This window comes from Gossypium hirsutum, chromosome A03, assembly GCF_007990345.1.
Source record: "Gossypium hirsutum isolate 1008001.06 chromosome A03, Gossypium_hirsutum_v2.1, whole genome shotgun sequence".
Classification (NCBI taxonomy): Eukaryota; Viridiplantae; Streptophyta; class Magnoliopsida; order Malvales; family Malvaceae; genus Gossypium; species Gossypium hirsutum.
The window spans coordinates 5,517,303-5,542,736 of record NC_053426.1 but is presented as its reverse complement, the minus strand read 5'-3'; the positions used below and the strand labels follow the sequence as shown (position 1 = coordinate 5,542,736).

General features: G+C 30.9%; 2 protein-coding genes and 1 long non-coding RNA gene across 6 annotated transcripts; 1 reads left to right on the top strand and 2 right to left on the bottom strand.

Annotated features, from left to right (window-relative positions):
• Nucleotides 1-1,632: 1,632 nt before the first annotated feature.
• On the top strand, nucleotides 1,633-4,888 carry LOC107927139 (protein SOSEKI 2). The gene is made up of 6 exons (XM_016858144.2): nucleotides 1,633-2,324; nucleotides 2,407-2,476; nucleotides 2,611-2,726; nucleotides 2,827-3,724; nucleotides 4,148-4,414; nucleotides 4,528-4,888. Exons 1-6 carry the CDS (start codon nucleotides 2,117-2,119, stop codon nucleotides 4,595-4,597), a joined length of 1,629 nt encoding a protein of 542 aa, XP_016713633.2. The 5' UTR covers nucleotides 1,633-2,116; the 3' UTR covers nucleotides 4,598-4,888.
• A 5,062-nt stretch (nucleotides 4,889-9,950) lies between these two features.
• On the bottom strand, nucleotides 9,951-10,594 carry LOC121224093 (uncharacterized). Its single transcript, XR_005921575.1, has 2 exons — nucleotides 10,495-10,594; nucleotides 9,951-10,204 (listed from the first exon to the last, which is right to left on the bottom strand). It is a non-coding gene; the product is annotated as an uncharacterized lncRNA (long non-coding RNA).
• An 8,185-nt stretch (nucleotides 10,595-18,779) lies between these two features.
• LOC107963835 (E3 ubiquitin-protein ligase RZFP34) lies at nucleotides 18,780-21,754 on the bottom strand. 4 transcript variants are annotated; one of them, XM_016900331.2, is made up of 12 exons: nucleotides 21,568-21,754; nucleotides 21,212-21,321; nucleotides 20,992-21,079; nucleotides 20,832-20,891; nucleotides 20,258-20,290; nucleotides 20,079-20,156; nucleotides 19,947-19,990; nucleotides 19,787-19,827; nucleotides 19,598-19,680; nucleotides 19,418-19,509; nucleotides 19,259-19,328; nucleotides 18,780-19,131 (listed from the first exon to the last, which is right to left on the bottom strand). In XM_016900331.2, the coding sequence occupies exons 2-12, from the start codon at nucleotides 21,316-21,318 to the stop codon at nucleotides 18,943-18,945; spliced, it is 885 nt and encodes a 294-aa protein (XP_016755820.1). In that variant the 5' UTR covers nucleotides 21,319-21,321; nucleotides 21,568-21,754; the 3' UTR covers nucleotides 18,780-18,942. The 4 variants fall into 4 exon arrangements, with proteins under 4 accessions (XP_016755820.1, XP_016755819.1, XP_040962549.1 ...); XM_016900330.2 differs by having other exon boundaries at nucleotides 21,454-21,723; XM_041106615.1 differs by lacking the exon at nucleotides 19,947-19,990 and having other exon boundaries at nucleotides 21,568-21,724.
• Between the last annotated feature and the right edge of the window lie 3,680 nt (nucleotides 21,755-25,434).

Genomic DNA, 25,434 nt, shown 5'->3' with positions numbered 1-25,434 from the left:
TTATCAATAGGTCAGTGTTAAAGTAGAATTGAGGGCATGTGATGGATGGTGCAAGTGGAGTAGTTTTTATTTATGACCCTCACCAACGAGATAAGGTCACTATAATTTCTCAATCATAGCATTATATAGTTTTGGGTGGACAAAGACTTTAATATATTAGTATGTGATAATTTCATTTAAATATTGTTTCTCTAATTAGAAAACCTAGTGGTCCTTCGTGATGTCAAGACTTTACTTATTATTTTAGCTCTTTTATACCCCTCTACGTAGATCTGATATTGTGTAAGTCCATCGGCTCGGTTTAAACGTTTGCTTAAAAAGTGGTTTGATAAAAATATAGATCTAAAAAATGGGTATAGGTAAAATACGAGGTCAGTTTTTTAAATGGATTAAGTCTCAAGTAATCTTTTTTTGGCCCAGACTTGACCTAAATTTGTAAAAAAAATATTGTTGTGTTTTGCTGTCATTTTATTATTATATTATTACTATTTTGTTATTGTTGTTTGGGTGTTGTACAATTATTATTTTATTGTTAGTTTTACTATTATTTTAAATATACTTGCTTGTTAAGTTATATATATTTTAGTGTTATTTAAATATAAATATTCTTTTTAAATTTTTTTTAATTTTTCAAGAAATATTTATTTGTGATATTTTTAGTGTATTTGATGTATTATTTATTTAAAATTTGTTTTTATATAAAAATAATATTATAAAAAAATTAAAACAGACAGACCAAACCGAACTCATACTTTAATATTTTTATCCGAATTAAATTTAGACAAAATATTAGACCTATTTTCAGATCGGGCCGGATCCGGGCCTAAAAAACAAAACTAATATTGATTATTTTCTAAACTTTATCCAATAAATAATAATTAATTTCATATTAAAAATAGGCGAGTGCAAAATAAACCGACCATTGGACAGATGAACAGAAGGAGGGGTAAGGTGTAGGAGTGGTCACATTAGTACCCTTCATAACAAGGAATTCTTTTATGTCGTGTCATGTCAATGCCATCATCTTTGCATTTAAACCTCCAATTCCATGCTGTAGTTTATAAGTGAAACCTCGTTAGTATTTAAAATAAATATATAAAAAGGATAAATTGTTGTGGTAGCCCTTGGGTGTGGTAAAATATTTAATTTGATCCTTGATTTTTTGAGTCAATCTAACATTTTTTTCAATTTGACTTCTAAACTTGAATTTTTTTCAATGTGTAAAATTGTGGTATTTTAAGATCACCACTTGAAAATATTAAAATATATGTAATGAAAAAATATAAAGAAATTATAATATTTAAAAAAAAGTCTATATAACGACATCATCGTGCTTTCATTAAATTCAAGTTTAGGAACTAAATTTATAAAAAGTATTGAAAGCATAAATATATTCAACTTTTTTGTTTTTGAATAAATTTAATCCAATATCATGTCTAGTCCATAAATAAAAAATGATACATTTTATTGTAATTTAAGTATATCTAAATTGACAACAATACCAATAAAAATCGAACAATTAAAAAATACATTCACAACAATATTCATAGATAAATAAATCCGAACTTGAACAAACAGACAGGGAGATGTCTAGTTCTTCTTTATTCATGTTATCGCTGTTAAAAACCTACTTTTGAAAATCATCGGTATAAAAGGGAGGCTGCTTTGCTTAGTTGCTTGATCGAACAAAGCCAAAAGCTCAGTCAAGACTGCCAAATCACAGTCGAAAACAGCCAAAGAAACCCAGTCTTCCCCTGGAGTTCCCCACCACCCTTTTTCCTTCTTCTCTTCTTTCTTCACTTTCTCTCAGTACCGTCCAAACAATCAATTTTGGCATTAATTCCCTCACCCTTCTCCCCTCCGTCGCTTTCCTCCGTAATAAAAGAAGAAACCCCGTATCATTTCATTCTCTTCCTCTTTCCTTTACAACAGCCCAACTCTCTCACCACTCTCTCACCCCCTTTTTTTTTCAGTGTTTCAAACCCTTCCTTCTTTTTTGCTTGTTTGATTCGCTTCACGGATCTGATTTGCTAACAGAAGAGTTAGACTCGATGACTCTTTTTTTTTTCATTTTAATTTAGAGATTTGAAGCTATTTGGTTTAGGGTTTGGAACCCATGTTTGGATCGGAGATGGAGACGAGGATGAAGAAATATAGGCAAGTGAGTCCGGAGAGAGCTAAAGTTTGGACTGAGAAATCGCCTAAGTACTATCAGCATAACCGGAAAGTTCCGGTTGTTTATTATCTCTGTAGGAATCGCCAGCTCGAGCATCCTCATTTCATTGAAGTTCCTCTCTCTTCTCCTGATGGACTTTATTTGAGGGGTAATTTTAATTTAAAACTTTCAAATTTGTTCTTTTAATTTCCTTTTCTATACATTTTTTCTTTATTTATTGTGCTGTGTAGATGTGATTGAAAGGCTTAATAATCTTAGAGGCAGAGGGATGGCTTCCTTGTATTCTTGGTCTTGCAAAAGGTAATAAAAGATTTTTAAAAGTAGACTTTCAAAAAAATTAAATGCTGTTTGATTGCTGAGAAACCCCGGGAAATTAATAGAGATAAATCCTATTTTCTTTGGTTCCTTAGTTTTTGGAGTATTAATTGTTGCAGGAGCTATAGGAATGGATTTGTATGGCATGATCTTTCTGAAGATGATTTAATTCTTCCGGCCCATGGAAATGAATACGTTCTCAAAGGCTCCGAATTATTCGAAGAATCTAACTCAGGTTAATATAATTTTGTGATATACTTTTATTAGATGTCATAAGGGGGAGAAAAAGGAAATGTAAGGCTAAAGCTTTAATGCTAGTTAATTTTTGTGTTCAGATCGTTTTAGTCCAGTTGCAAATAGCAGTAGATTGCAAAATCTGAAGCAGTTGCCTGAACCACCGTCTTCTTCTAGAAGCCAAGATGATTCTTCATCTTCTTCCAGTTTGATTGGGAAGAGAACAAAGCATTCTCAGGATGATGAGCTCTCTTCTCCAGTTAACCGTCCAACTCCCGGTTCATCTGGTGCGTCGCCAGAGTCTAGATATGGAAAGAATTCTTCCTGGGGCTGTTCACTTAGTTTGACCGAGTATAAGGTTTGTAAGAGTGATGGGTTAGCTGATGCTTCAACACAGACTGAGGAAAACACGGACAGAACTAAGACACGAGAAACTTGTACAAGGGGTGTTTCGACTGACGATGGGTCTTTGGAACCCGAATGCAATGAGAATTTCCAAAGCCAGGTCCCTAACGCTTGTGTAAAAGATAATCCTGAGATATGCAGGAATCCAGTTTCTCCACCATCCACTTCTAGTGCATCATCTACAGGAGGGAAACCTGAAACATTGGAATCTCTAATCCGAGCGGATGCTAGTAAAATCAATAGTTTTAGGATTCTTGAAGAGGAAGATATTCGAATGCCAACAAATGCTAGGCTCAAGGCAACAAGCATGTTGATGCAGTTAATCTCATGTGGTTCGATATCTGTGAAAGACCATAGTTTTGGCCTTGTTCCAACCTACAGGCCTAGGTTTTCCCATTCAAAATTTTCTTCACCATTGTTCTCTACTTCAATCATGTTGGGTGAGCTTGATTGCTTATCCGAGAATCCGAGGTTGATGGGCCTGAGATTGGAAGACAAAGAATATTTCAGTGGTAGCTTGATTGAGACGAAGATGCTCAAAGAAGGAGAAGGGCATACCACTCTGAAACGTTCTTCTTCATATAATGATGATAGGTGAGTTTGTGTTTTAATCTGTTTATTAGACATTAAATGAATGCAGTAACTCTTTAACGGAAATAGCAAGGAATTCTGAAATTCGGTCATACTTGTTTACAGTTGTGATCACACAGGTCCTAGAATAGGGGAAGGGGGACATAGTTCAAAATAACTATGAGCTTGGCACAATAAGACTTAACCCAATTGCTTCAGATTAGATCTTATATGTTAGAGTCTAGGACCCTATGAATGTGGTGAAGTCCATGCATTAACTTCATTGTTTTCTGCTTTAGGTGTCTCTTATGTCAACAAGATCCTTCTTTCTGTCCATATAGGATGCCTCATATATAAAGATTCACCTACATGTATATGTATAATGTTGCTTCAGCTGCATTTCTTTTGTATCTCATGCTAAACCCATGAAACAAAGTTGAATTGTAGGGCTCGTAAGGAGTTGGAATCAGCTGAAGACAAAGAAGAGATGAATCCAGGTCATTCAAAATGCATCCCCCGCTCTATCAAGGCTTCGCTAAGCAAGCAGCCAAGAAGTGAGTCCATGAGATCTCCTATCTCTGAGAAACCAAGAAACTCCTCTGATGGGAAATCCACTGGTGACAGTAGAAGACTCACCGAGCCTGTTAATAAAAAGCAATCGAAAAGGTTGGATTCATTCAGAGAAGAGGAGCAGGTGATCAAAATTGAAGAAAGTTAAGTATATAACTCCTCCATTAGAATTTTCAAGACAGATGATCGGGAATTATTCTTATGAATGGTATTTATTGTTTCGTATTGTTTGACAAACTCGTAATTTCCCTCAACAGGCTTGCTTCAGGAGCTCGGGTTATAATCCAATCCAAGGCACCTTGTGATACCATTGTTGGTTTCTCCTAGGAAAGCAGCATGTTAAAGGTAAGATCAGGCCTTGGATCCTTTTTGACAAATCTTGTTTAAGGTGAAAACTACTGGGTTTTCAAAATTGGTTTGAATTTCAAATGATGTTAAGTTAGATAAATATCAGGAAAACTAGAGAAGAAAAAAAAAAGCAGAAAAGAAGAGAAAGGTAGATATCAGTCCTGATGGTAGGGATTAAATTTTTGGATCAGCTTTCTTTTATGAGATCCTGCTTTTATGTAACTACAGTTGCAGTATCATTAATTCATTATGCTTTTTGCAATTTTTTAACTTTTACCACCATAGCAGTTCCCTGCTTGTTGCTTCAAAAGATTCAAAAACTGTATTTATTCCACCGTCGGGTCCCTATGCTAAGAGGAAATGACTCCATCTACTATAAAAAGAAGCAATTTAGTCATTGTATAAAGTACAAGGACCCACTAAGTAATTTAACCTTAAATAACATAGCTACAGTCTTGAATGTGACTCAGGTCTTTTCCTTCTAGGATGCTGTTACATGGTAGATTATTACGTTTGAGCCTAGGCATTGAGTGTGGGAAACTTTGGGATCCTATGTTGTTGACTTTCAGGTTAACCCTGAGATTAAGAACCCTTTTTTGGGTTGTTTTGACTGTAAAGGTCAAATAAAAAAGCCCAAACTTTCCCACCCACAGCTTTGTTGAGCGGCATGGCTCTAGTTTCGAGCTTCTAGTGTGTTGTTCCTTGAGTGGGGATCACTTTGTAAAGTTAAAAAAAAGGGCCTTTATTGTTGAATTTGAAACTAGCAGAGATTGACCTAAATAATGTAACAATTGCCAATGCTAGGTTTGTGGGGACCAACAGTGCAATTTCACAATTGCCTTAATTATATATACAAGGAAAAGTTTTAGGTGAGGGGAGGTTATCGTAGTTCAAGGTCAGCCATCTCACTGGTTTTATTCATCAAGTGCTAGTTTAGTGAAAAAAATAAAATAAAGTTGCGAAATTTGGTTTTAAGATTTCGTATTTAGCGTTGTCCCTTGTTTTAAATTATATTCAAATTCGAGAGTACCTGAAGTATATGTTTTCAGTTTATTTTTTAATCGATTTTAAAAAAAAAAACCTGATAAGAAATCAGCTAACATCCCTAAATAATTTTTGCTTCTTGATTCGATCAACTGATAAGAAATTTAATATTTCTATGAATAAAAAAATTAGTTTTGAAAAAAAAAATTCATTCAAAGATTTAATTCAAAATTTCAGGTTTAGTCTATCATTATAAAGATATATTTTTGAAAATAAGATGCCTAAGGATCTAAATAAAAAAAAATTGGGTACAATTGGTGATGAAATTATTCTTATCTCGTTAAATGTTAATTAAAATTTTTATGAATCGGAAATAAATTTCCAAAGTGCAGGGGATATAAGTGATGTATTAATTGAAGTAATAAATGTATTCTGACAAGTAATTAATCCGAGACGACAAAGCACTGATTTTGGGATTATGTTAATAAGTATACAAAATATAATGTTTGGTTGGTTGAATGTGATGATGTAAGAGAATTTTGATGTTTCTGTGTCACATTAACTATAAACAATAAAAGGATACACGAGTTTTTTACACTTTGTCAGCACAGTACAGATGCTCTGTTCTTGTGCAGGTTTAATTCAATAAACAGATAGGGACAACTATTAAATGGTTTGATAATTAAGATACAGTTGATTGCATTAAACAACTATTATTAGTAGGTTTAGTAGAAACAGTAATGTAGCCATCCGCTAGAGGAGCCCATGGCACAAAATCACATTTCAGATTAGGCTAATAATTGAACTACCATCCATGTATTCACAGCCAGTTCAGTTAATTCCATAACTCAGCTTCAACACTTGTGGCATGCGAGGTATGTTGAAAACAGTCTGTAATTCCATTTCCATTGTGATCTCCGATAATAAATTCAACCCCTACTTTACTTAGATTACCCATCCAAGACCCATTCGTGTTTATTTTCAACTAATCACTTGAACAAGCGATGGAGAATGTCAAAATTTCTCTCATATTTTACCCATAATTCTATTTCTTAAGGAGGTTCTATAAAAATAAAAATAAAAAGTATTTGCATTAGCCATAGTTTCCACAAAGCAAGAACCAAGGGATTTTTGGACTTAAACACCATTCCTTGCTATTGAGATTCCCAAATATGTGTTCTCTACAATTGCTAGAGAAGCTGAGCAGAGTGTTAATTGAACAGTAGAGTTCACTCCATTGCACATCAAAGGATACCTAAAGAAACCAATGACTGGGGAGGACCTAGCCCATTCCAGTTATCTTACCAAAAGTTACCATTTCCCACCTGCCATCTCAGGCCTTTTTCTAATAGAGCGGCTCGTGTTGGGGACACAGTGATTACTCCATTCTCTCAACTGAGACCCAGAGTTTGTCTCTTTCGTAGATGATCCTCTAAGCTAGCTTGATAATTTGGGCTTGATTGAGGAACCTGTCCAATTCCCCTCTCATTTTTTGGGTTGGTTTAAGTATCCCAATTTAGAAGGTGAATTTTTCTTTGATCTTCCGAGCCTCCTCAAAGAAATTCCTATTTATTCGATCAAGTTGATCCACATACTAACTAGAAGTAAACGACACTTCATTAGATAATTAGGGATTGCTCCAAGCTGTCCATTACTTTACCTTTGATCTTATTTACTTGGCAGACTTGATTGAAAGTCAGATTATTTTAGGCTCAAACGCTTGTCCAAAATTTGAAAATATTTGGACAAAAATATTATGCCTAAAAAATAGGCTTGAAGAAATAAAATTATTTAAAATATTGATTGAGCTTGAACTAATATTTTAGTCCTATTCAAGTAGTTCATACCAATTTGTGAGTCTACTAGTTTTTAAAATTTTTAAACTTTTTTAACCCTCAACATTTACAGTTTTTTGTCAATTTGGTCTTACACCCTTTTAAAGTACGTAATTAAAAAAAACTTATTTTAAACAAAAAAATTATATTTTTTTAAAAATGAAAAAAATAAAAATTCTTTAAAAATAAAAAATAATACAACTGAAAAATAAGCTATTTTTTCTGTAAATTGACTTACAATCTTGAAAAGAATAAGTAATTTTATTTTTATATAAAAATTAACTTAAATCAAGCATAATATTATCACATTATTTTAATTTTAAAAATATCTAAAAACATTAAAACATTAATATAAAATATTATAATTTTTTAATATTATTAAACATACATTTTTAATTGTTTATATTTAATAATATAATAAATTATTAATATAATTAATAATAAATTATTATTTTGATAAATTATTTAATATTACAATTTTATTTCAATAATAAATTTTATATAATATTCTTTATATATTACTAAAAATATTTATATCAATATTTTAATAATAAATATCTATTACAATTATGAATATATTAATTATAAATATTTTATAAAATAAAGATTAAAATAGGGCATAAGTTCATGTACTCTTCACAAATTTGTAATTTAGTCCCTCCAATTTTCAAATACAAAAATACTCACTTGGTAATAATGTAACTAAAAGATGATGTAATAGACTTGAATTTAACAAAATATTTTTAATAGTGCTGACAACTGAACTTAAATTTTAAAATCTAAATAGTAAGGATAAATTCCCAAAAATAAAAGTACAATGACTAAAATTTAAATTTATGAAGAATATATGAACTTATGACATATTTTAACATAATATAAAATATGAATATTTTAATTATATAAATATTATAATGCCCCAAAATCTTAAGAACTTGTTTGTGAAAATCTGTAGTAATTAATTTCTGTATCTGTAGTTCTGTGTTTTATGATTGAGTTTAAGGTATGGAGTTCAAGTCGCTTAGGTTTAATTCTTTGTGAAAGGGTAACAAGAATGAAGGGAGAATATTTTTGCTAACTGCTGGAAGTCTGGATGGAAGTTAATTGACAAATCAATTAATGTTGGTTCTTTCCATTTTGTTTTACTTTCTTTCCTCTTTTTCCATTTTTTCTTTTTTCTTTCTTCCTTTATTCCTTCTATTTCTTTTTCTTTGTTTTCCCTCTTTAATTGTTGTACAGATTTCGAACTAATTGACGTTGCGCTGTTAGCTTTTGCTATCGGGAGGTTGTTGAGTCAGTTTTGGTGTCAATTCTTAAAGTTTTCAAGTTTCTTTCTTACTTTTCGTTGTATAATTGAAATGGTTGTTCGAGTGAATTGCAAGAGTCTCTGATGGTCAATTGTTTGTTTCCCTAATAGGCGGGGATACTGAGAATAGCGAACCTCATCACGTTAATTTGTGTAATCGTTTTTGATCTGCTGTAAGTGTGGTTTTGTTGCAAGTTGTGTCGAAGCCTTCGACATGAGTATTTGGGAATAGTTGTGCATTTCCGTTGATAAATTTGATTAATTGCGTTATTGAATGGTTGTGTTAGGCTTCGAAACTCCTCTATTTTGTTGTTACTTTGGAATCATCTTAGGTGCGTACCGGAAACTCTATATTTTCAAGTTTTGGATCACCAAAGATGGAGGTATCAACGACACACGGCCAGACATATGGGTTTGTGGTTAGGCCGTGTGCGTCACACGGGCGTGTGACAGTAGTGCGAACAGCCTTGTAACTCATTGTTTATGGTATAAAACCACACGGTCGGGGACACGGGTGTGTGCCCAAGCTGTGTAACTCACTGTTTATGGTATAAAACCATACGGCCAGAGACACAGGAATGTGCCAGGCCGTGTAACTTACTGTTCATCGCATAAAATCCACATGACCAATATAACACCCTGAAATTTTCTATAGTAATATATTATCCTTAATATAGTAAAATAAGGAAATAAAGTGACAAGAAGAGAAAAATTAAGTTATGTCAATGGGAAGTATATTATGACATATTGATTCAAGAAAGGACTAAATTGTAAAAGTGAGAAAAGTTTTCTGGCCCAAGAGTAAATACTTAAAATTTGAGGGATTAAAGTGTAAACATGAAAAAGTTGAAGGACTAATAGTGAAAATATTTTAAGGGTGGAATGATCTAGAAACCAAGGAAAATTGATGAATTAGGACCAAATTGAATAGGTGAAGAATTATGAGGGACTAAATTACAATTTTACCAAATTAAGTGATGACTCAAGAATGAAATTTTAAAAGATCACAAAGGGCAAAATGGTCAATTGAAAGAGAGAAAAATCTAGAAAGTAATGATGATGTTGGTGATATTTTATTAGAAAATTATTATTTATTTAATATTTTAATAGGATATTTTATTATTTTATTTAGTCTATGTGAGACCCAAATTTTGCCCGGGTCCAAATACCCAATTATAGCCCACACCAAAACCAAAACAAAAAATAATAATAAAACCATAAACCAAATAAATTAAATGTCCAAGTCCTTTTACAAATAATAAAACCCAGCCCAAACTAAGACTAACCCAATTAGCCCAAACAGCCTCAAAATACCCCAGGCCCAAAACACTTTTCAGCAAACCCTAAACATTAGAAGCTTCAGCAGCCACAGCCACCAGCAGTTACCACACATGTCCCGCGCACGACTTCCGACTCGCGTATTGCACGCCCCACGTCCGTACACTTCTCTCCACGACCTGTGACCTGAACAAGAAACAGCAGGAAACTGCTTGTATTTTGGCTATAAAGCCTTCGAATTTTAATTGTAAAGGGGACGATTTGAATTCAAAAATACATACAAAACTCAATAGAAAACACACACGTGTTCAGAAAAAAAGGGATTCAAATACATTTTCGAGCAAAGGTCTTTTTTCCCCTTATCTTTTTTTCATTTTCGAAACCTTTTATTATTATTGCTTTTATTTTATCAAATCATTTATATTTTGCATATTAAAAATATAATTAAAAAATACAAAAAAGATAGGAAATTTTACCTTCGGCGATGGCGGACGGTGGTGGTCGGCGACGGAGTTTGGCCGGTGAGGCAGACCTGCAGAGAGAAAAGGGTGAGGGGAAACTTTGTTCTTTTTTTGAAGGAAGGTAATAAATGAATTTTTTGTCAAAAAAGTGAGTTTTATAGGCTCCCCAAAACGACGCCGTTTTGGGGCTGGCCTTAAATGCCCAAAACGGCATCATTTTGAGCCTTACTAGTGCACTGACCCGACCCTTTTAGAGGATCCGCGTGTTTTTGATTAATGGGATATTTTCTATTTTAGTCATTTCGCCTTTTATCCGCTTGCAATTAAGTTTTTTTCATTTTCTAATTTTGGCCCTATAATTTATTTAGACTTTCAATTAAGCCTGCCTTGGGGCTGAGCGTTTTGGAGGGGGGATTATGTAATGAACCGAAAGTTACGGTATCGAAAATCGAGTCTTGAGTACTGTTTCCGTGAAATTAATTCATGAATATTTATTAGAAATATTTATGAAATATAGTTGAGTGGTTGATTAATGTTTGATTAAGTTAAGTAGCTTGAATTTAGAATAAAGACTAAATTGCATAAGGTATAAAAATTTAGTTATAGATTAAAGATTAGTAAAGGGACTAATCTAGAAATTAGACCCTAAGTGACATGTGTGTGTTAATATTGTATAACATGTGAAATAGTTGGTAAAAATATTAAATGTGTTAAAGTAGTTTTTCTTATAGATTAAGTTATTTTATTAGAATAATATTATATTATTAATATTATTATATTGAATATAGATTTATGAATAAAGGAAAAGAAAAGAAAAAGATAGAAAGAGTTACAAAGAGTAAACTTGAGAAAGAAAGAAAGAAAAAGAAAAGGGAAAATTTGAGGATTAAGGCCCTAAAGCTTGATTGGTAAGTTGTTTTAACTCATTTTCTTGTGATTTTTATGTTTATGGATACCTAATTCAAAGTTCTAAATGTATGAGGTTAAAATGAAGAAAAATAGAGAATTTTTAGATATTGATTTAGTTGAATAAATTGAGGTTTTATGGGTTAAATTGATAGAAATTGAAGTTAGAAGTGATTTGTTAAAGGAATTTTTAAGTTAGGTTTAACTAGGGACTAAGTTGTATAGAGCTCAAAATTTATGTTTTATGATGATTTTTTTATGAGCTTGAAATTGTTAATGAGTTGATTAAATGAAAACATGATGATTTAGTTATAGAAAAAAAAGAAGATTAGTAATGGGAAAAGGACGAAATTGGAATTTTTGTAAAAGTTTGATAGAAAGTGAAAATGTGTTTTATGAATTAGTATATTGATGATTTTTAATTGTATGATTATCCGTAGCTAACGTAGCACCGGATACGTCATCCAAGAAGGGAAAAGAGAAAGTGAACGAAGATACCGATTAAATTCGATAAATAGTGGTTTGTATTTCTATAAACCGAGCTTAATCGTTATTGTTATATTTGATATTTATGTTGTATGAAAATGTGAATGAGGTAAGTATTCTTACCATATTGAAATGAATGTGATTTTGAATACCCTATTAATAGTGTCGGGCTAGTCGGATATAGTTGACATGTCATAGGAATTGGAAGTATTGGGATATTCCGACCTTGAGTCGATGAGACACTATGTGTCGACTACTGTTAAAGTTCCGGATTTGTTCCGATGAAGTACTTTGTGTACTATAATGTTAAAGTCCCGGATTTGTTCCGATGAAGCACTATGTGCTTATCCCGAAGTGTGGGTTGGATCCGTGTATCTGTCACTGTCCGAGTTATGTTAATAATGTTAAATAAAGTAAAGATTATTAAAGTACTGATTGATTGACTGTTATTGAAATGATGATTGATATTAAATAATAGCAATAATGTGTTTGAATTACCATGTTTTAAAGTTGATTAAGCTATTGTTTATAGAAATACCACTGAGAGTATTCTCAATGTACAGTTTATTTCCGTGCGCAGGCTAGGTACGAAAGTATAAGGACTCAGCATACAAGCCGATCCCCGAACTCAAATTGGTGAAGTTTCTATCTTTTTGGAAAATGGCATTGTACCTAGGATATCTTTTGGTCATTTTGAAAGTACCTAAGTTGTTAAGTGATATTTTGGTATGTTATGTAAATGTTACCAAAACCTTAAGTATGATATGTTTTTGATATGTTAGTGAAGAGAAATAAGAGGAAGTGATGGTAAATATTGTAGAGAGAAGAAATGAAGATGTTATAAACTTAGTTATCAACATTTTATACTAAAACAGATTTGGACAGTAGCAGTAGTCTAAATTTGAAAATACACCAAAAATAGTAGAAAGTGAATTAGAGACTGAATAAAATATGGAATTGAAGCTTATTGAGTTTAGCTTCACATGGAGGAAACGGTACATGCAATTGAGCTTTATGTTATGAGATATTTAAATTGTTGTGAGACAGAGTTTGAATGACTTCGAGATCCCTTGTTCCTATTTGAGAAATTCAATAAAAATTTTACAAAAATAATTAGGAGTTATACTTTACATGTATAGATTCCTTATTGAGTCTATTTTTAATAGAAATAAGCATCATAGCCCTTTGAATTCTATACAGAGAGAAAATTGATTCGTAGTGAATAGAGGTCAGAGTAGCTGAAAACTGAAACAGGGAAAACTTTAATGAATAAACTGTACCAATTGGCTGGATCAAAAATTCTAAAAATTTTATGGGAGAAAGGTATATGAGTCTAGTTTCAAGGAAAATTAATGGAACTTAATTTGGAGTTTTGTAGCTCCAGATATTAATAATTTAGTAACTATGACTTAAGTGGACAGTTTCACTATGAACAGTAAATATCATGAATTATCTGAAAATGTTCTGTAATGACCAGTAATGTCTCGTAATCTTGTACCAGCGACGGTATGGGGTTAGGGGTGTTACAGATTATTTCCCATTTCAGTCCCTCTTTGATGCCCACGTGTTCAATTTGGTCCTATTATCATCTATTCATTTCGAATCATCCCCATAATTTCAGTTTCAATTCAATTTGGTCCCTTTTTATTATTATTTTTGCCATTTTACTATACAATTAATTAATTTGAGTCTTATATTTATTATTATTATGTTTATTATTATTTTGAGTATTATTATTTCTATTATTGTTGTTACTATTGTTTTTATTTGTATTATTACTGTCATTATTATTATTATTATTATTACTATTATTATATTTATTATATTTGTTATTATTATTTTTGTTACTATTATTATTATTGTCATACTATTAAATTAATTAGCTAAATACTTAGTAATTATTCGTTTGTTTATTTACTTATCATTTTATATATAAAGTCATTTTATGTTCATTTTGTTTTACAAATTTCAATTTTATTTGTTCATTTCAAGTTTTTACATAATACTTATTTCCAACTATTATACATATCATTTATTTTAAATGTATATATTGTTTATTTTAGACTTTTATTCATATGATTTATTTTGCTTTTTTTTATATATGTATATACATACTTATTTTAAACTTTGTCATATATTATTATTATTATTATTATTTTATCATCATTGTTGTCATTTTTATTTTGTTATAATTTATACTTTGTTTCATTATCTGCATATTTATGTGTTCTCTTTTGTACATTATTTGCTCCAAACTTTTTCTTTCATAATATTTATTTTTAATAATCATCTATATATTATTAATTTATTCTTCTTCTATCATGGGTTGTTCATTTTTAAATTTTCATATATTTAATAGTTTTCAAATTGTTTCCATATTGTTTTGTATTTTATGTGTTGTTTGAATTTTCATATAATTTCATATATTATTGTTGCATATCGTTTATTAGTCTTTTGTATTATTATTTTAATTTTTGTTCATCTATGTACGAAACTTGTTATATTTTATTCTAATTTGTTTCTTGGATGTGAGCTCATTACTGTTGTGTATATGTTAATTTGTTTTTTTTGTTCATTTGTATAATATTTTATCTATGTATATTTTTCCATGTTTGTAACCTTGATTTTTCTACGTTATTGCATCATGATTCAAATTTCAATGTTTTGATTTATATTGGTCGTCTCATTTTTATTTCTAGTAAAACAATTAAAGGCGTTTTGAGCCGGTTTTATAATTGTTTATTTGAAAATCTCCCAAAACAAAGGCAATATTTGATGTTTGGAAATTCAGGAAATCGTGCCCTAACGTGCTGGGTTTCGATTTTCTGTTTGCCCGAAATAATCAAATATCCTTTTGAAATTTCATCCATGTTTTCTTAAATTAAAAATGAGGCAATATTTTGTATTTGGAAATTCGAGAAATCGTGCCCTAAAGTGCTGGGTTTCGATTTATCGTTGGACCAATATCTTTCTACAGTTTCAGTGCATGAATTTTGGAAATTATAAAATGACCTTGGTATAGAGAGTTTGAAATGTCGTATCATAACGTGCTGGATATAATATTTTATTCTTTCGAAACAAGAGAATCTCAGCATCCAATTTGAATTATCCAAACATTGTTAAAAGGAGATTGCATTTTTAAATCTTTTCAAATTTTCGACATTAGGACATAAATTAATCAATTAGGTACCAATTTTGGGCATTACGAGGGCGCTAATCCTTCCTCGTGCGTAACCGACTCCCGAACCCGTTTCTTGATTTTTCGTAGGTCAAAATCCATACTTTAATAAAATGATTTATTAGGTAACCCGATCACACCTAAATCAAAAAAGATTGGTGGCGACTCCATAATTCATTTTTTAAAGTCGATCCCTATTTTTTCAAATTTAAAAATGGTTTCGACAGTCTATATATATGTGTGTGTGTGTGTGTGTGTGTGTGTGTGTGGAAAAAAACAACACACCATCCATCATTGTCCATGCATCCCACGTTAGAAAGAAGAGAAGAGAAAAAAGAAACTTTTCATTCTTTACAATTTAGTCCTTCCACCAAAAATTCACCATTTTCACCTAGAAATCAAAAGAATTTTCATGGTTACCAACAGAGAAAAATAATAAGGAGACTATGGGAAGCTAGAATATCAAGTTAGATTCAAGAAATAGAAGCTGGAGGAGAGAGGAAATCAAGTTAAAAGATTGAAAACAATAAGACAAGGTAAGAACATCAAGATTTCCATGTATTTTTAAGTTTGATATTATTGAAAAAGCATGGAAATAAAGCTAAAGTAGAGTTTTCTTATATATGGTTCTATGTTATTGATATATTAGTGAAGAGAAATAAGAGAAAGTGGTGGGAAATATTGTAGAGAAAGGAGATAAGGGTGTTATAAACTTAATAATTAACATTTTGCACTAAAACAGTTTTGGGCAACAGCAGTGGTCTAACTTTAAAAAATCACCAAAAATTGTATAAATCGAATCAGAGAATTAATAAAATATTAAATTAAATATTATTAAGTCTAGTTTCTTATAGAAGAAACCATGTAAGCAATGAAATTTTGAATCATGAGATATAATAAATTTTGTGAGATAAGGTCAGAATGATTCCGGGTTCCCCTGTTCTGACTTTTGAAAATCATAAAAAATTGCATAAAAATAATTAGGTTCTTAAAGTTATATTTTAAAAATCTTGAATGAGTCTATTTTCAATATAAATAAACAAGAACATCATCCGAATCCTATACAATGAGATAATTAATTTTTAGTAAAAAAGAGTTGGAACTGTCAGGCAACAAAATAAGGGTGACTTTAAAGAATAAACTGTACTTATTGGTTAAACCAAAAATTCTGAAAATTTTATGGTAAGAATATACGTAAGTTGAGTTTCATGGAAAATTAGAGGATCTTATTTTTGAGTTCTGTAGCTTAAGATATAAATAATTTAGTGACTATGACACAAATGAACAATTTTGAATATACATATAAGTAAATAGTGAAATTATTGATAATGTTACTTGTAGCATGTTATATAAATTAAGGATGTGGAATGGAGAGGAGGAGGAGGAAAATATGTATGAATATTCAGCTAGCATGACTAATTTGCATGTTTTAGGCTCAGAGACTAAATTGAATAAAAGTAAAACTTTATGGGCAATTTTGTAAAAATGTTAGAAATGACCAATTTGTATGAAATGGATTATTTTATTATTTAAAATTGCAGGATTGAATGAAATTATTAATTTAGTTCAAGATCGGGGAAAAACATGTTTTAAGGATTAAATTGAAAAGTGTTAAAATTATGGAAAATTCTGATATTTTATAGAATTCATGGGTTGTTATCAATTTGTATGAGAATAACGGCTGGAAATAAGGATTAAATTGCAAGAATTTTATTTTTTTGAGCCTAAGGATGAAATCGTCATTAATTAAAAGTTTAGGGGTAAAATGGTAATTTTGTTTAGAACATTAATTGAATGTATTAGAACATTAAATAAATGAAAACGAAAATCAAATTTATTTATAAAGATCCAGATGACTCGAATACGAGACTTGAACGTGGAAAAGAAAAGATATCGAATTAATGAAATTATAAACATGAACAAGCAACGAGGTAAGTTAGTGTAACTTGAATTGTATTTTTAAATGCATGAAATATCGATATATTGAATTACCTGATTTATGTTTATGAAGAAATGGCAAGATAATGATATTTATCATGTCATGTAAATATGTGATTATCTTTGATACGTTGATACAAGTAAATTAAGTATATTGAGATGAGTAATAAATTCAAGTAAAACATGTCAAGAAAAATAAGTACTTTTAAGGGACAATATGTTTAATTTTAATTGGTTCCAAATATGAACGTTAGATGAAATAAAATATCTGATAAATAAATTGGTAACTCCGGTAATGCTCCGTAACTCTATTCCAGTGGATTCGGGTTAGGAGCGTTACAGCCAAGGCACATGGGCATGTGCCCAGGCTGTGTGGCATTAACTTGCATTCGGAAATTGTTTTGAGGCCAAGAAGGTTGCCTAACTTTGGTATTGGTTCCCTCGATATACGAATGACTAAATTTGCTTATATGATACCAATCTGTGAGTCACAAACCTGAATGCGCACTATTCTACTACTCTGTTAATGATCTGCATAATTAAATGTGTATTGAATTGTTATGACTGAACATGTGATATGTACTACTGCATTCTGCATTAACGTGTGGTGGGAGATTTTGCATTCTGCATTAACGTGTGGGGTCTGTACTAAAATCATGGCTATGCCACATTAAGTAGCATTCTGATTCTGGTGCTTGTTGCTTATTGAGCTAGCAGCTAAGCTGGTTTTCTGTGAAAGTGTCTTTGAACACTATTAAGGTGTGCAACGATGGATGGGCATTAAATGTCCATAGTGGTGTGCTGGGATGGCTGAAGATGATGTGTAGCGGATGGAATAAGGACATTGCATTGAGTCTGATTTGAACTACTTCTAAATTGTAATAATACATATATACGTATATGGAATCTCCGCTCTGAACTTAAAAGGAACACACTTCTGTGTTGAACTGAAAAACTGAACTGGAAATCCTTATAATTTATCCTTGTTGCATTTCATTCCGTTTTACGCACTGAGTTCATGACTTATCATGTTATTGTTGAATTTTAGGTAATAACCAGGCTTGATTGGGTTGGTGTCACAGAAGCTTTGATCCTAGCATAGTTATTATTACTAGTAGAAATGTTTGTTTTATGATGTTATGAATTTAGGAAACCGTGTGTTTAAATTGTGGTTGTGTTGAATATTGTGGAATTATTGATTGCTTTGGTTGCTTATGATTGCGTAATCATGGAAATGCATGTTGTAACTTCTGAACTTGGTCTGAACGTCTAGGCCGAGTTTAGTGTGTTACAAATATAAATATTTGTTTAAATAATGCTTAGCTACATTTATCCCTTACAAATCTAATGCGTCAAAATGTTTTCTCATATATGTAATTTAAATTAAGTTTATATACGATATTAATTATTATAAAATATTATCTTATTGTAAAATAAATTTAGATTGTCAACAGGAAATTGTACTATAATATTTTATAACAAATATATTTATGTCATGTTTTTAGAAAATAATTTTAATAAAATTTACTAAATAGCAGAAAATATTTTCAATAAAGTCATTCAAACACAGGAAAATAACAAGTTTTCTAAAAAAATTCAATCCATTTTCCAGAAGTTATTTCCCAATAATTGTTATCAGTGAAACAAAGGCAGCCTAAAATGTTAAAAGCTATACTATTTTGACTTCTCATTTTATGTAGGTACCGATATTAGATATGAATATTCTCCCAACAATAATTTGAATACATAAAAGAGTAAAAACACGGGAAAAAGATGAAAGGAATCAATAAAATTAATGACTTGAAATTCGAATTCATGCAAGTTTTTTTTTTTGTCTACGAGATTGTATTCACAATGCATCTACAAATACAGAGAGAATATAATGTTGTAAAGAATCTAATAAAAAAAATATAATGTATCTGTCTGAATCTAAAACTGTAAGTGAAAAACTATGATCACCTCACCATCTCAGAGCAGGAACCACCAACGGCGCCTCCACGCGTCTGTCTCGTATTGTAGGACTCGCAACTTGGGCATTTATGCGCCACAATATGGAACTGTACATTTGAAGTGGCTCCACAATCGTTGCATAGAATCCATACCATCTTATTTTGGTATACTGCAGGCATTGGGGTTGAAGCAATCTACTTTGAAGTTTGAGATAACAAAAGGTCATGAACCAGGGAATGAGTTATAATATATATATATATAAGCAGTAGCACACTGTCATTTGGAAAAAGAATAACAATGCCACAAGCTCTATAAGTATACCTCTTTGTCAAGCTTTCTCCACAATTTCGACATATCACAGATAGACTTTGAGCAAACGGGACAAGAGTACCTACGGTATTGGAAAATAAATTAGAACTCATTGGATGAAATTCACGGTATCCTTGCTTGATTTTTAATCATTAAAGTAGCAAAGCTTACCTATAATGTTCCTCCATTTCTCTCAAGCATCCCAAATGCATTGTGTGTCCGCAAGGTAAAACGGTTACGTCTTTCATTGTGTCGAAGAGAAACTGCAGAATAAGGAAGATGTGAACCTACAAAGAGCCAGCTTTTCCACCCTCAATTTCGCTATCAAAAGAATGAAGCTTTATTGTTTACCTCGAAGCAAATAGGGCAATCGTGGTGCATTGCCTTCTCAATGCAACGATGTACTTCCCTCATCAAATTTGAATAACAACATCCTGCAGCAGCGATTCAATGTCTTCAAAGTAACAGTTGGAGAAGAAGAAAAGAAAGGGAGATGGCATTTCATTTGTTTTGAACTACACATTACCTACTTTCACTTACCACATTTGTTGCAATGAAAGAAGTTCTCCTTGCCTCCGGTTCTGCAAAACAGGCACGGAAGAGATTATGAGATACACGAAATGATCAAGTTATAGACTGAACCTGATCCAGAAGATGGTTTCCGTAGAGACTATAGGTTTGAGAATAACTAAAAAATTACCTGCATATGCCACATTCAACACAGTGATATTGGTTTTTAGAAACCTGATCAATGCGACAGTTTATGACATAAGCGATCATTTAAAGATTTTCAAGCCAGATTCACAGCAAAGAAACGAAAGAAAAGACTTACATCATCATCAAAGAATTTACATTTACCACAGAAGTACTTCCCCATACAGACTCCACAATTGATGCAATACTGTTGTACCTGAACGGATAAAAGAAAAGATTACAACAACAATGATTTGTGTTTCAGGTTTTAACAGAAAATGATATTACTTTAATCTCAATGTTTAGGGGATCACTCACATCTTGTTCTGTGTCACATAGGGAGCAGATGACCTGAAATTGACAAATAAGAAAGTTCGACAAATCTTAAATGAGAATCTAAAGAAATAATTATAAGCTTTCTAACAAATTAAGGATTTGCTTTATTGGAGATTAAATGTAAGTCACAAAGCAAAGATATTTGTCACATAAATTTAAGAACCAAACATATTGTTAAGGATACAACAAACTTATAAAGGAGATAATGATAATTGTTAACTCCTTCAGATTCTTTGTAGTTACGTACTTGCTTTTTGTCACTCAAAAAGGGCATGAAAAAAGAACCACCAAAATGAAAAAAGCGTAGGCAAGAATTCAATTTGATAACTACATATTTGCTGTCCTATTTCTCTTTTCCTTTTTTGTGTTAATTTTTGCCCTTAGATATGGAAACAAAAGGAACTCTTAGCAGGGTAATATTAGAGTTATCTCATTAATTAATTTCTACAGCAATCCCTTCCACATTGCCATCATGTATAACTATTTGACATATCAGTAAACAAGCCATTCCAAAGGAGCACAATTTATATACAGATATACATATATATAAACAAACCTTTTCAACTTCATGGCGTGGAATGTCATGCTGCTTAAGAGGACTAGATTCCGGGGAATTCTTTTTTTTTTTTCCAGAAAACAAAAAGAAGGATCAGCTAAAAGCTAATTATTAACCCCATAAATATCAACACTTTTTTCTTTAAGAAAATACGGGTTACCTTAGATTCATTATGGCAATGTCTGCAATAAAAAACCTCATTGCAACAAGGTGCTCTGATCTTACATCTTCTTCTATAATGTGAACACCTAATTATATACACCGATGAGAAAAAGAGAAAACAACCCACAAATTATATATCACCAAATCAATCAATCAATCAAACCAAAAAAAAAAAAAACCGGAAGATTAATTGAAAAGCAAAGAAAACGTGATGTTACCCATAATTCCCTAATCCAGTCTCCATCAAAGAACCATTTTCATGATTCCCAAATTCAACAGATTTCAACTCAGTTGTACATGACTTTGTCTCACATACACCTTCCATACTCTGGAAAAAAAAAACCCAAACCCAAACAAAATATCCAACGCTTTCTTTAGAACAAACTATTTGGGAAAAATCAAAGGTTTTTATATGGGTGGATTTGAAATGAGCTGACTCAGATACAAACAAGAGCTTTACCAGGTGAGGCAATTAATCAAACAGATGATGGAGATATTAGTGTGTATCGAGTCATTAAATCACTATAATTAGAAACTGTCTTATATATCTGTGATTTTTTTCTCGATAACGTACCCGGTATTAACGCGATCTTATATTAGGATAACCCAAAGAAAGCTTCTATTCTGAATCAACAAGCTGATAGTGCTAACTCATTCGACGAGTTAAGAGTGAGTTGGGTTCCGGATTCCGAGTTCGGAGTTACGGGGAAGTTTCCCATGGTTTTTATAAAATGAAAGGAAAAGCGGCAGGCGGGAAAACAACGGCAAAAAGGAAGGTTAGTAAATTACATTTAAGTTCAATATTTTGTTTTTAGTTCCCACTCAAAATTAGTGGTTCCCTCTAAGGGTAGTTTTGGGATGAAACTTTTATGGTTGAAATGAATGTTTTCTATCACAAGCGCCACATAAATGGTATCACGCGCTACTATCCTCAATTACAGAAAATAGTATTTTTATCATGGAAATTATTTTGATTAAATTGTGGTTTTGGTCCCTTTTCTTTGCTTAAATTTGAAATTTAATTCATATTAACTTAATTTAACATAATTTCATCCCTCAACTTTAATAAACACTATTAATTGTTTCAATTAAAATGTTGGTAATTTTTTTTCCCAAAAAACCCCTTTTACAACTTCTTGTGTTGTGAATATTTTTGTGTTGGAACGAGTGCTTTAAATTATGCCAAAATATTTTAATCGAAATGTTTAATGTGTTAACATTGTAAAAATAAAATATTAAATTATGCTAAAATAAATTTTTTTGATACTTTTTATGTCCATTTTTCAATGTGTTCAGTGTTCATGGCTACCCCTCTAATAATGTTATTTTTAAGATTTATACACGTCTTTCCCCTTAAAAGTGCAATTTGTCATACCATTAGACTTAACATTGATTGGTTATGCGAAAAATAAAATATAACAACTAAATTTCAATTTTAAGTATGGCAAAGACACCAACTAAAATTGGACCAATTACTTTTGTAAAGTTGAAATATTTATAAGAAATAATTCAAAATCCTAGTATATAACACACTCCACCTACTATTAATTTACGGGTTAACATTTGGTACATTGATAATATATATTTTTTATTCCACGAGTAGTTTTAAAAAAGTCTTACGTCTTTTTTAAAAAATATTTTTTAATATTTTACTAAATTTTCATGAGACATTTGTCAACCTCTTGATCTTACTTATAAAATCTAAAACTCCTACCAAATATTTGCTCTTAGTTTATTTTAGATAAAAATAAAGGAATTTGAACAATCAAAATTTATTTCATTTAACAAAGATTAATTATTTATTTAAATTATATTATTTATTTTCAAACACTAAACGCAATAATTTTTTATTTAAAATAAAATTTTATGAATATCTATAAACTTATAAATTCAAGATTTAGTCTCTATATTTATAAAATTAAAAATTAAATCCTTATTTTTCTATTAAAAAAAGATTATGTTCACTATTTTACCTCTAAATTATATCAATTTTTTCACTTTAGTACCTATTTTTTTACACATTTTGGTACTTAAAATTCATTTTGTCCTCCATTTTAGCCCATGGAGTTTAACAACATTTAACTAATATATATTAGAAAATTCTAAATCTAAAAAATCTAAAAAAATATAAAAATATTTAAACATTTTAAAAATAAAATACAAATTATAGAAAAAATTAAAAATAAAAATTTTAAAATTTTCAAAATTTAAAAAAAAAAGTTAAAAACTTAGTTCTACTTTTAAAAAATTTCAAAAAATAATTTAAAAAATACATACTCTAAAGAAAATTAAAAAATAAAAATCATTGGTACTGACTAATTTGACCGACATAGATCAACTTTGATCAATTGATGTTCAATGTCCAAATAAATTTGATCAACCTAATCTTGTTCGAATTAGATGATATTCAAATAAAACTTTCTCAACAATAACTACTGTAGAATTTAAATTTAGTCCAAATACCAAAAAAATCAACTTTCACAGCTTCCATCATTTATTGATTCTAATCAACTTTGGTGAATTTGGAAAAATCCTTAGTGGTGAAAAGCTAAGTTAATGGAGTAAACGATTGGAGTCGAGCCACTAAATTCTGTGTTCATTTTTTTTTTTTTTTTGCTTTCACCAAAATTTTTAAAGGCCAATTCACCTACTCTTGGCATTTTTGGTTTATTCCATCAAGCTAACAAATGTGTTTATCTTTTTTTTTTTAAGGTTTGGAAGAAATTATGGATAATTCTTAATATTGTATAAAAAGAATTCAATTAAGCTGAATCAAAATTTAATTTTATGGACTTTAACTTCCATCCACTAAAATCTAGCAAAACTAAAGTGGTTTAGAAAATTTTGATTTTAGACTCGAGCGAAATTGGATGTCTATATATACTATTAGTATTTTTTTTTTCAAAAATTCCCATGCAATCATATTAACTTCAAAAGCAATTTATTATGAAGTTAATGATGCATGGATTATTATCAAGCTAATGGACGCTAAAAATATTAACTAGTGTTGGATGGCACATTTCACTTCTAAAGTAAAGTGTAAATTTAAATATTAGAAACGACATGTTTGGAGGGACAATTTTAAACCTTAAATATAAACCGTAAAATATATATGAAAGGTAAAAGTTTCACAGAAAATAGTTAAAATGATAGTGAGCATATTATTTAATTATTTTTTAGACTTTTGTTATACCCCTTTTAGACGTGGACTCATGTCAACATGACAAGCTACCTGAAGAGGGCCTATAGCCAGCTCTCAAACTCCATCTGGGCGCCTTTATGACTAGCCATCACGGATCCCTCAATCTGGGCTTGGGAACAAGACCACCCGTTTAACACCTCTTAACTCTTATCAGTTACTGGAGTAGGGTTATAGAGCATTACCTAACATTTCAGAACAAATACAAACAATCATATAATAATATAACATACACATCATAATTTAAATCATAATTTCCATTTATTGAGCCCTCAAGGCCCAAATCACATGTTAGAAACAAATCGGGACTTAATCGAAAGTATAGAAAATTTTCCGTGTAATTTCAAAATTTTTCCTAAATACAGTGTTCACAAGCCCATGTGGCCCAGGGACACGCTCATGCTTTAAGCCGTATCGGACCTCGTGTAACTCTCTAACTTAGGTCATACGGCTAGTCACACTCCCGTGTGCTAGGTCGTATTACTCAAACGGTTAAGACACAAGCCCGTGTCTCTACCCGTGTGATAATACCTGAGAATTTTGTTTTGAAAATTTTAAGTTGCAAGGGACACACGGTCTAACCACATGCCTGTGCATAAACCGTGTGTCTTACACGGTCTGGTCACATGCCGGTGTGCGAAGCCATGTGGGTTCAAAATGAACCTTAAACATCAAGTTTACCAACCCTGCAAACTTAAATAACAAGCAACTCAATAACCAAATGTTCAACCAATCCAAAACACATTCAAATAAATCTAAAATTTATCAAAATCATTAATGTAATGACCTAACCAATGTACTTTCATAGGTACTTTGCATATATTATTCAAATCAATCTAATTGAACACCATTCAAACCAACTCTAATTTCATACTTATTTTCTACTAAAACTTATCATTTGATAACCTTAACATATCATATATAACCAACCATTATCATATTACAACATCATTTACAAACATTTCCCAAAATGACAAACACATCATCCTAGGTATATTCCATTACCAAAAAGAAACATACTTTACCACTTTGAGTTCTGGATCGGCTTTGGATGCTGATTCAGCAATTCGACTTTAACCTAACCTATGCACGGAAACAAACCGTACGCTGAGTATAAACTCAGTGGTATTTCTATAATCCGAATGCTTTAAATAAAATGATAAAACATAAACATTTTAATAATTTAAAATCCTTAATTATTCAATTAATCAATTCATAGATAAATCATTTATTATGTATTCA

Bases quoted from the DNA above. Each gene is read 5' to 3' on its own strand.
- LOC107927139 (XM_016858144.2), top strand. From the start codon at position 2,117: ATGTTTGGATCGGAGATGGAGACGAGGATGAAGAAATATAGGCAAGTG. The intron at 2,477-2,610 runs GTAATAAAAGAT...TAATTGTTGCAG, and splicing joins TATTCTTGGTCTTGCAAAAG to GAGCTATAGGAATGGATTTG. The intron at 4,415-4,527 runs TTAAGTATATAA...TTCCCTCAACAG, and splicing joins GTGATCAAAATTGAAGAAAG to GCTTGCTTCAGGAGCTCGGG.
- LOC107963835 (XM_016900331.2), bottom strand. From the start codon at position 21,318: ATGGAAGGTGTATGTGAGACAAAGTCATGTACAACTGAGTTGAAATCT. The intron at 19,681-19,786 runs GTAAGTGAAAGT...TCGCTGCTGCAG, and splicing joins CTTTCATTGCAACAAATGTG to GATGTTGTTATTCAAATTTG. The intron at 19,329-19,417 runs GTAAGCTTTGCT...CCAATACCGTAG, and splicing joins GAAATGGAGGAACATTATAG to GTACTCTTGTCCCGTTTGCT.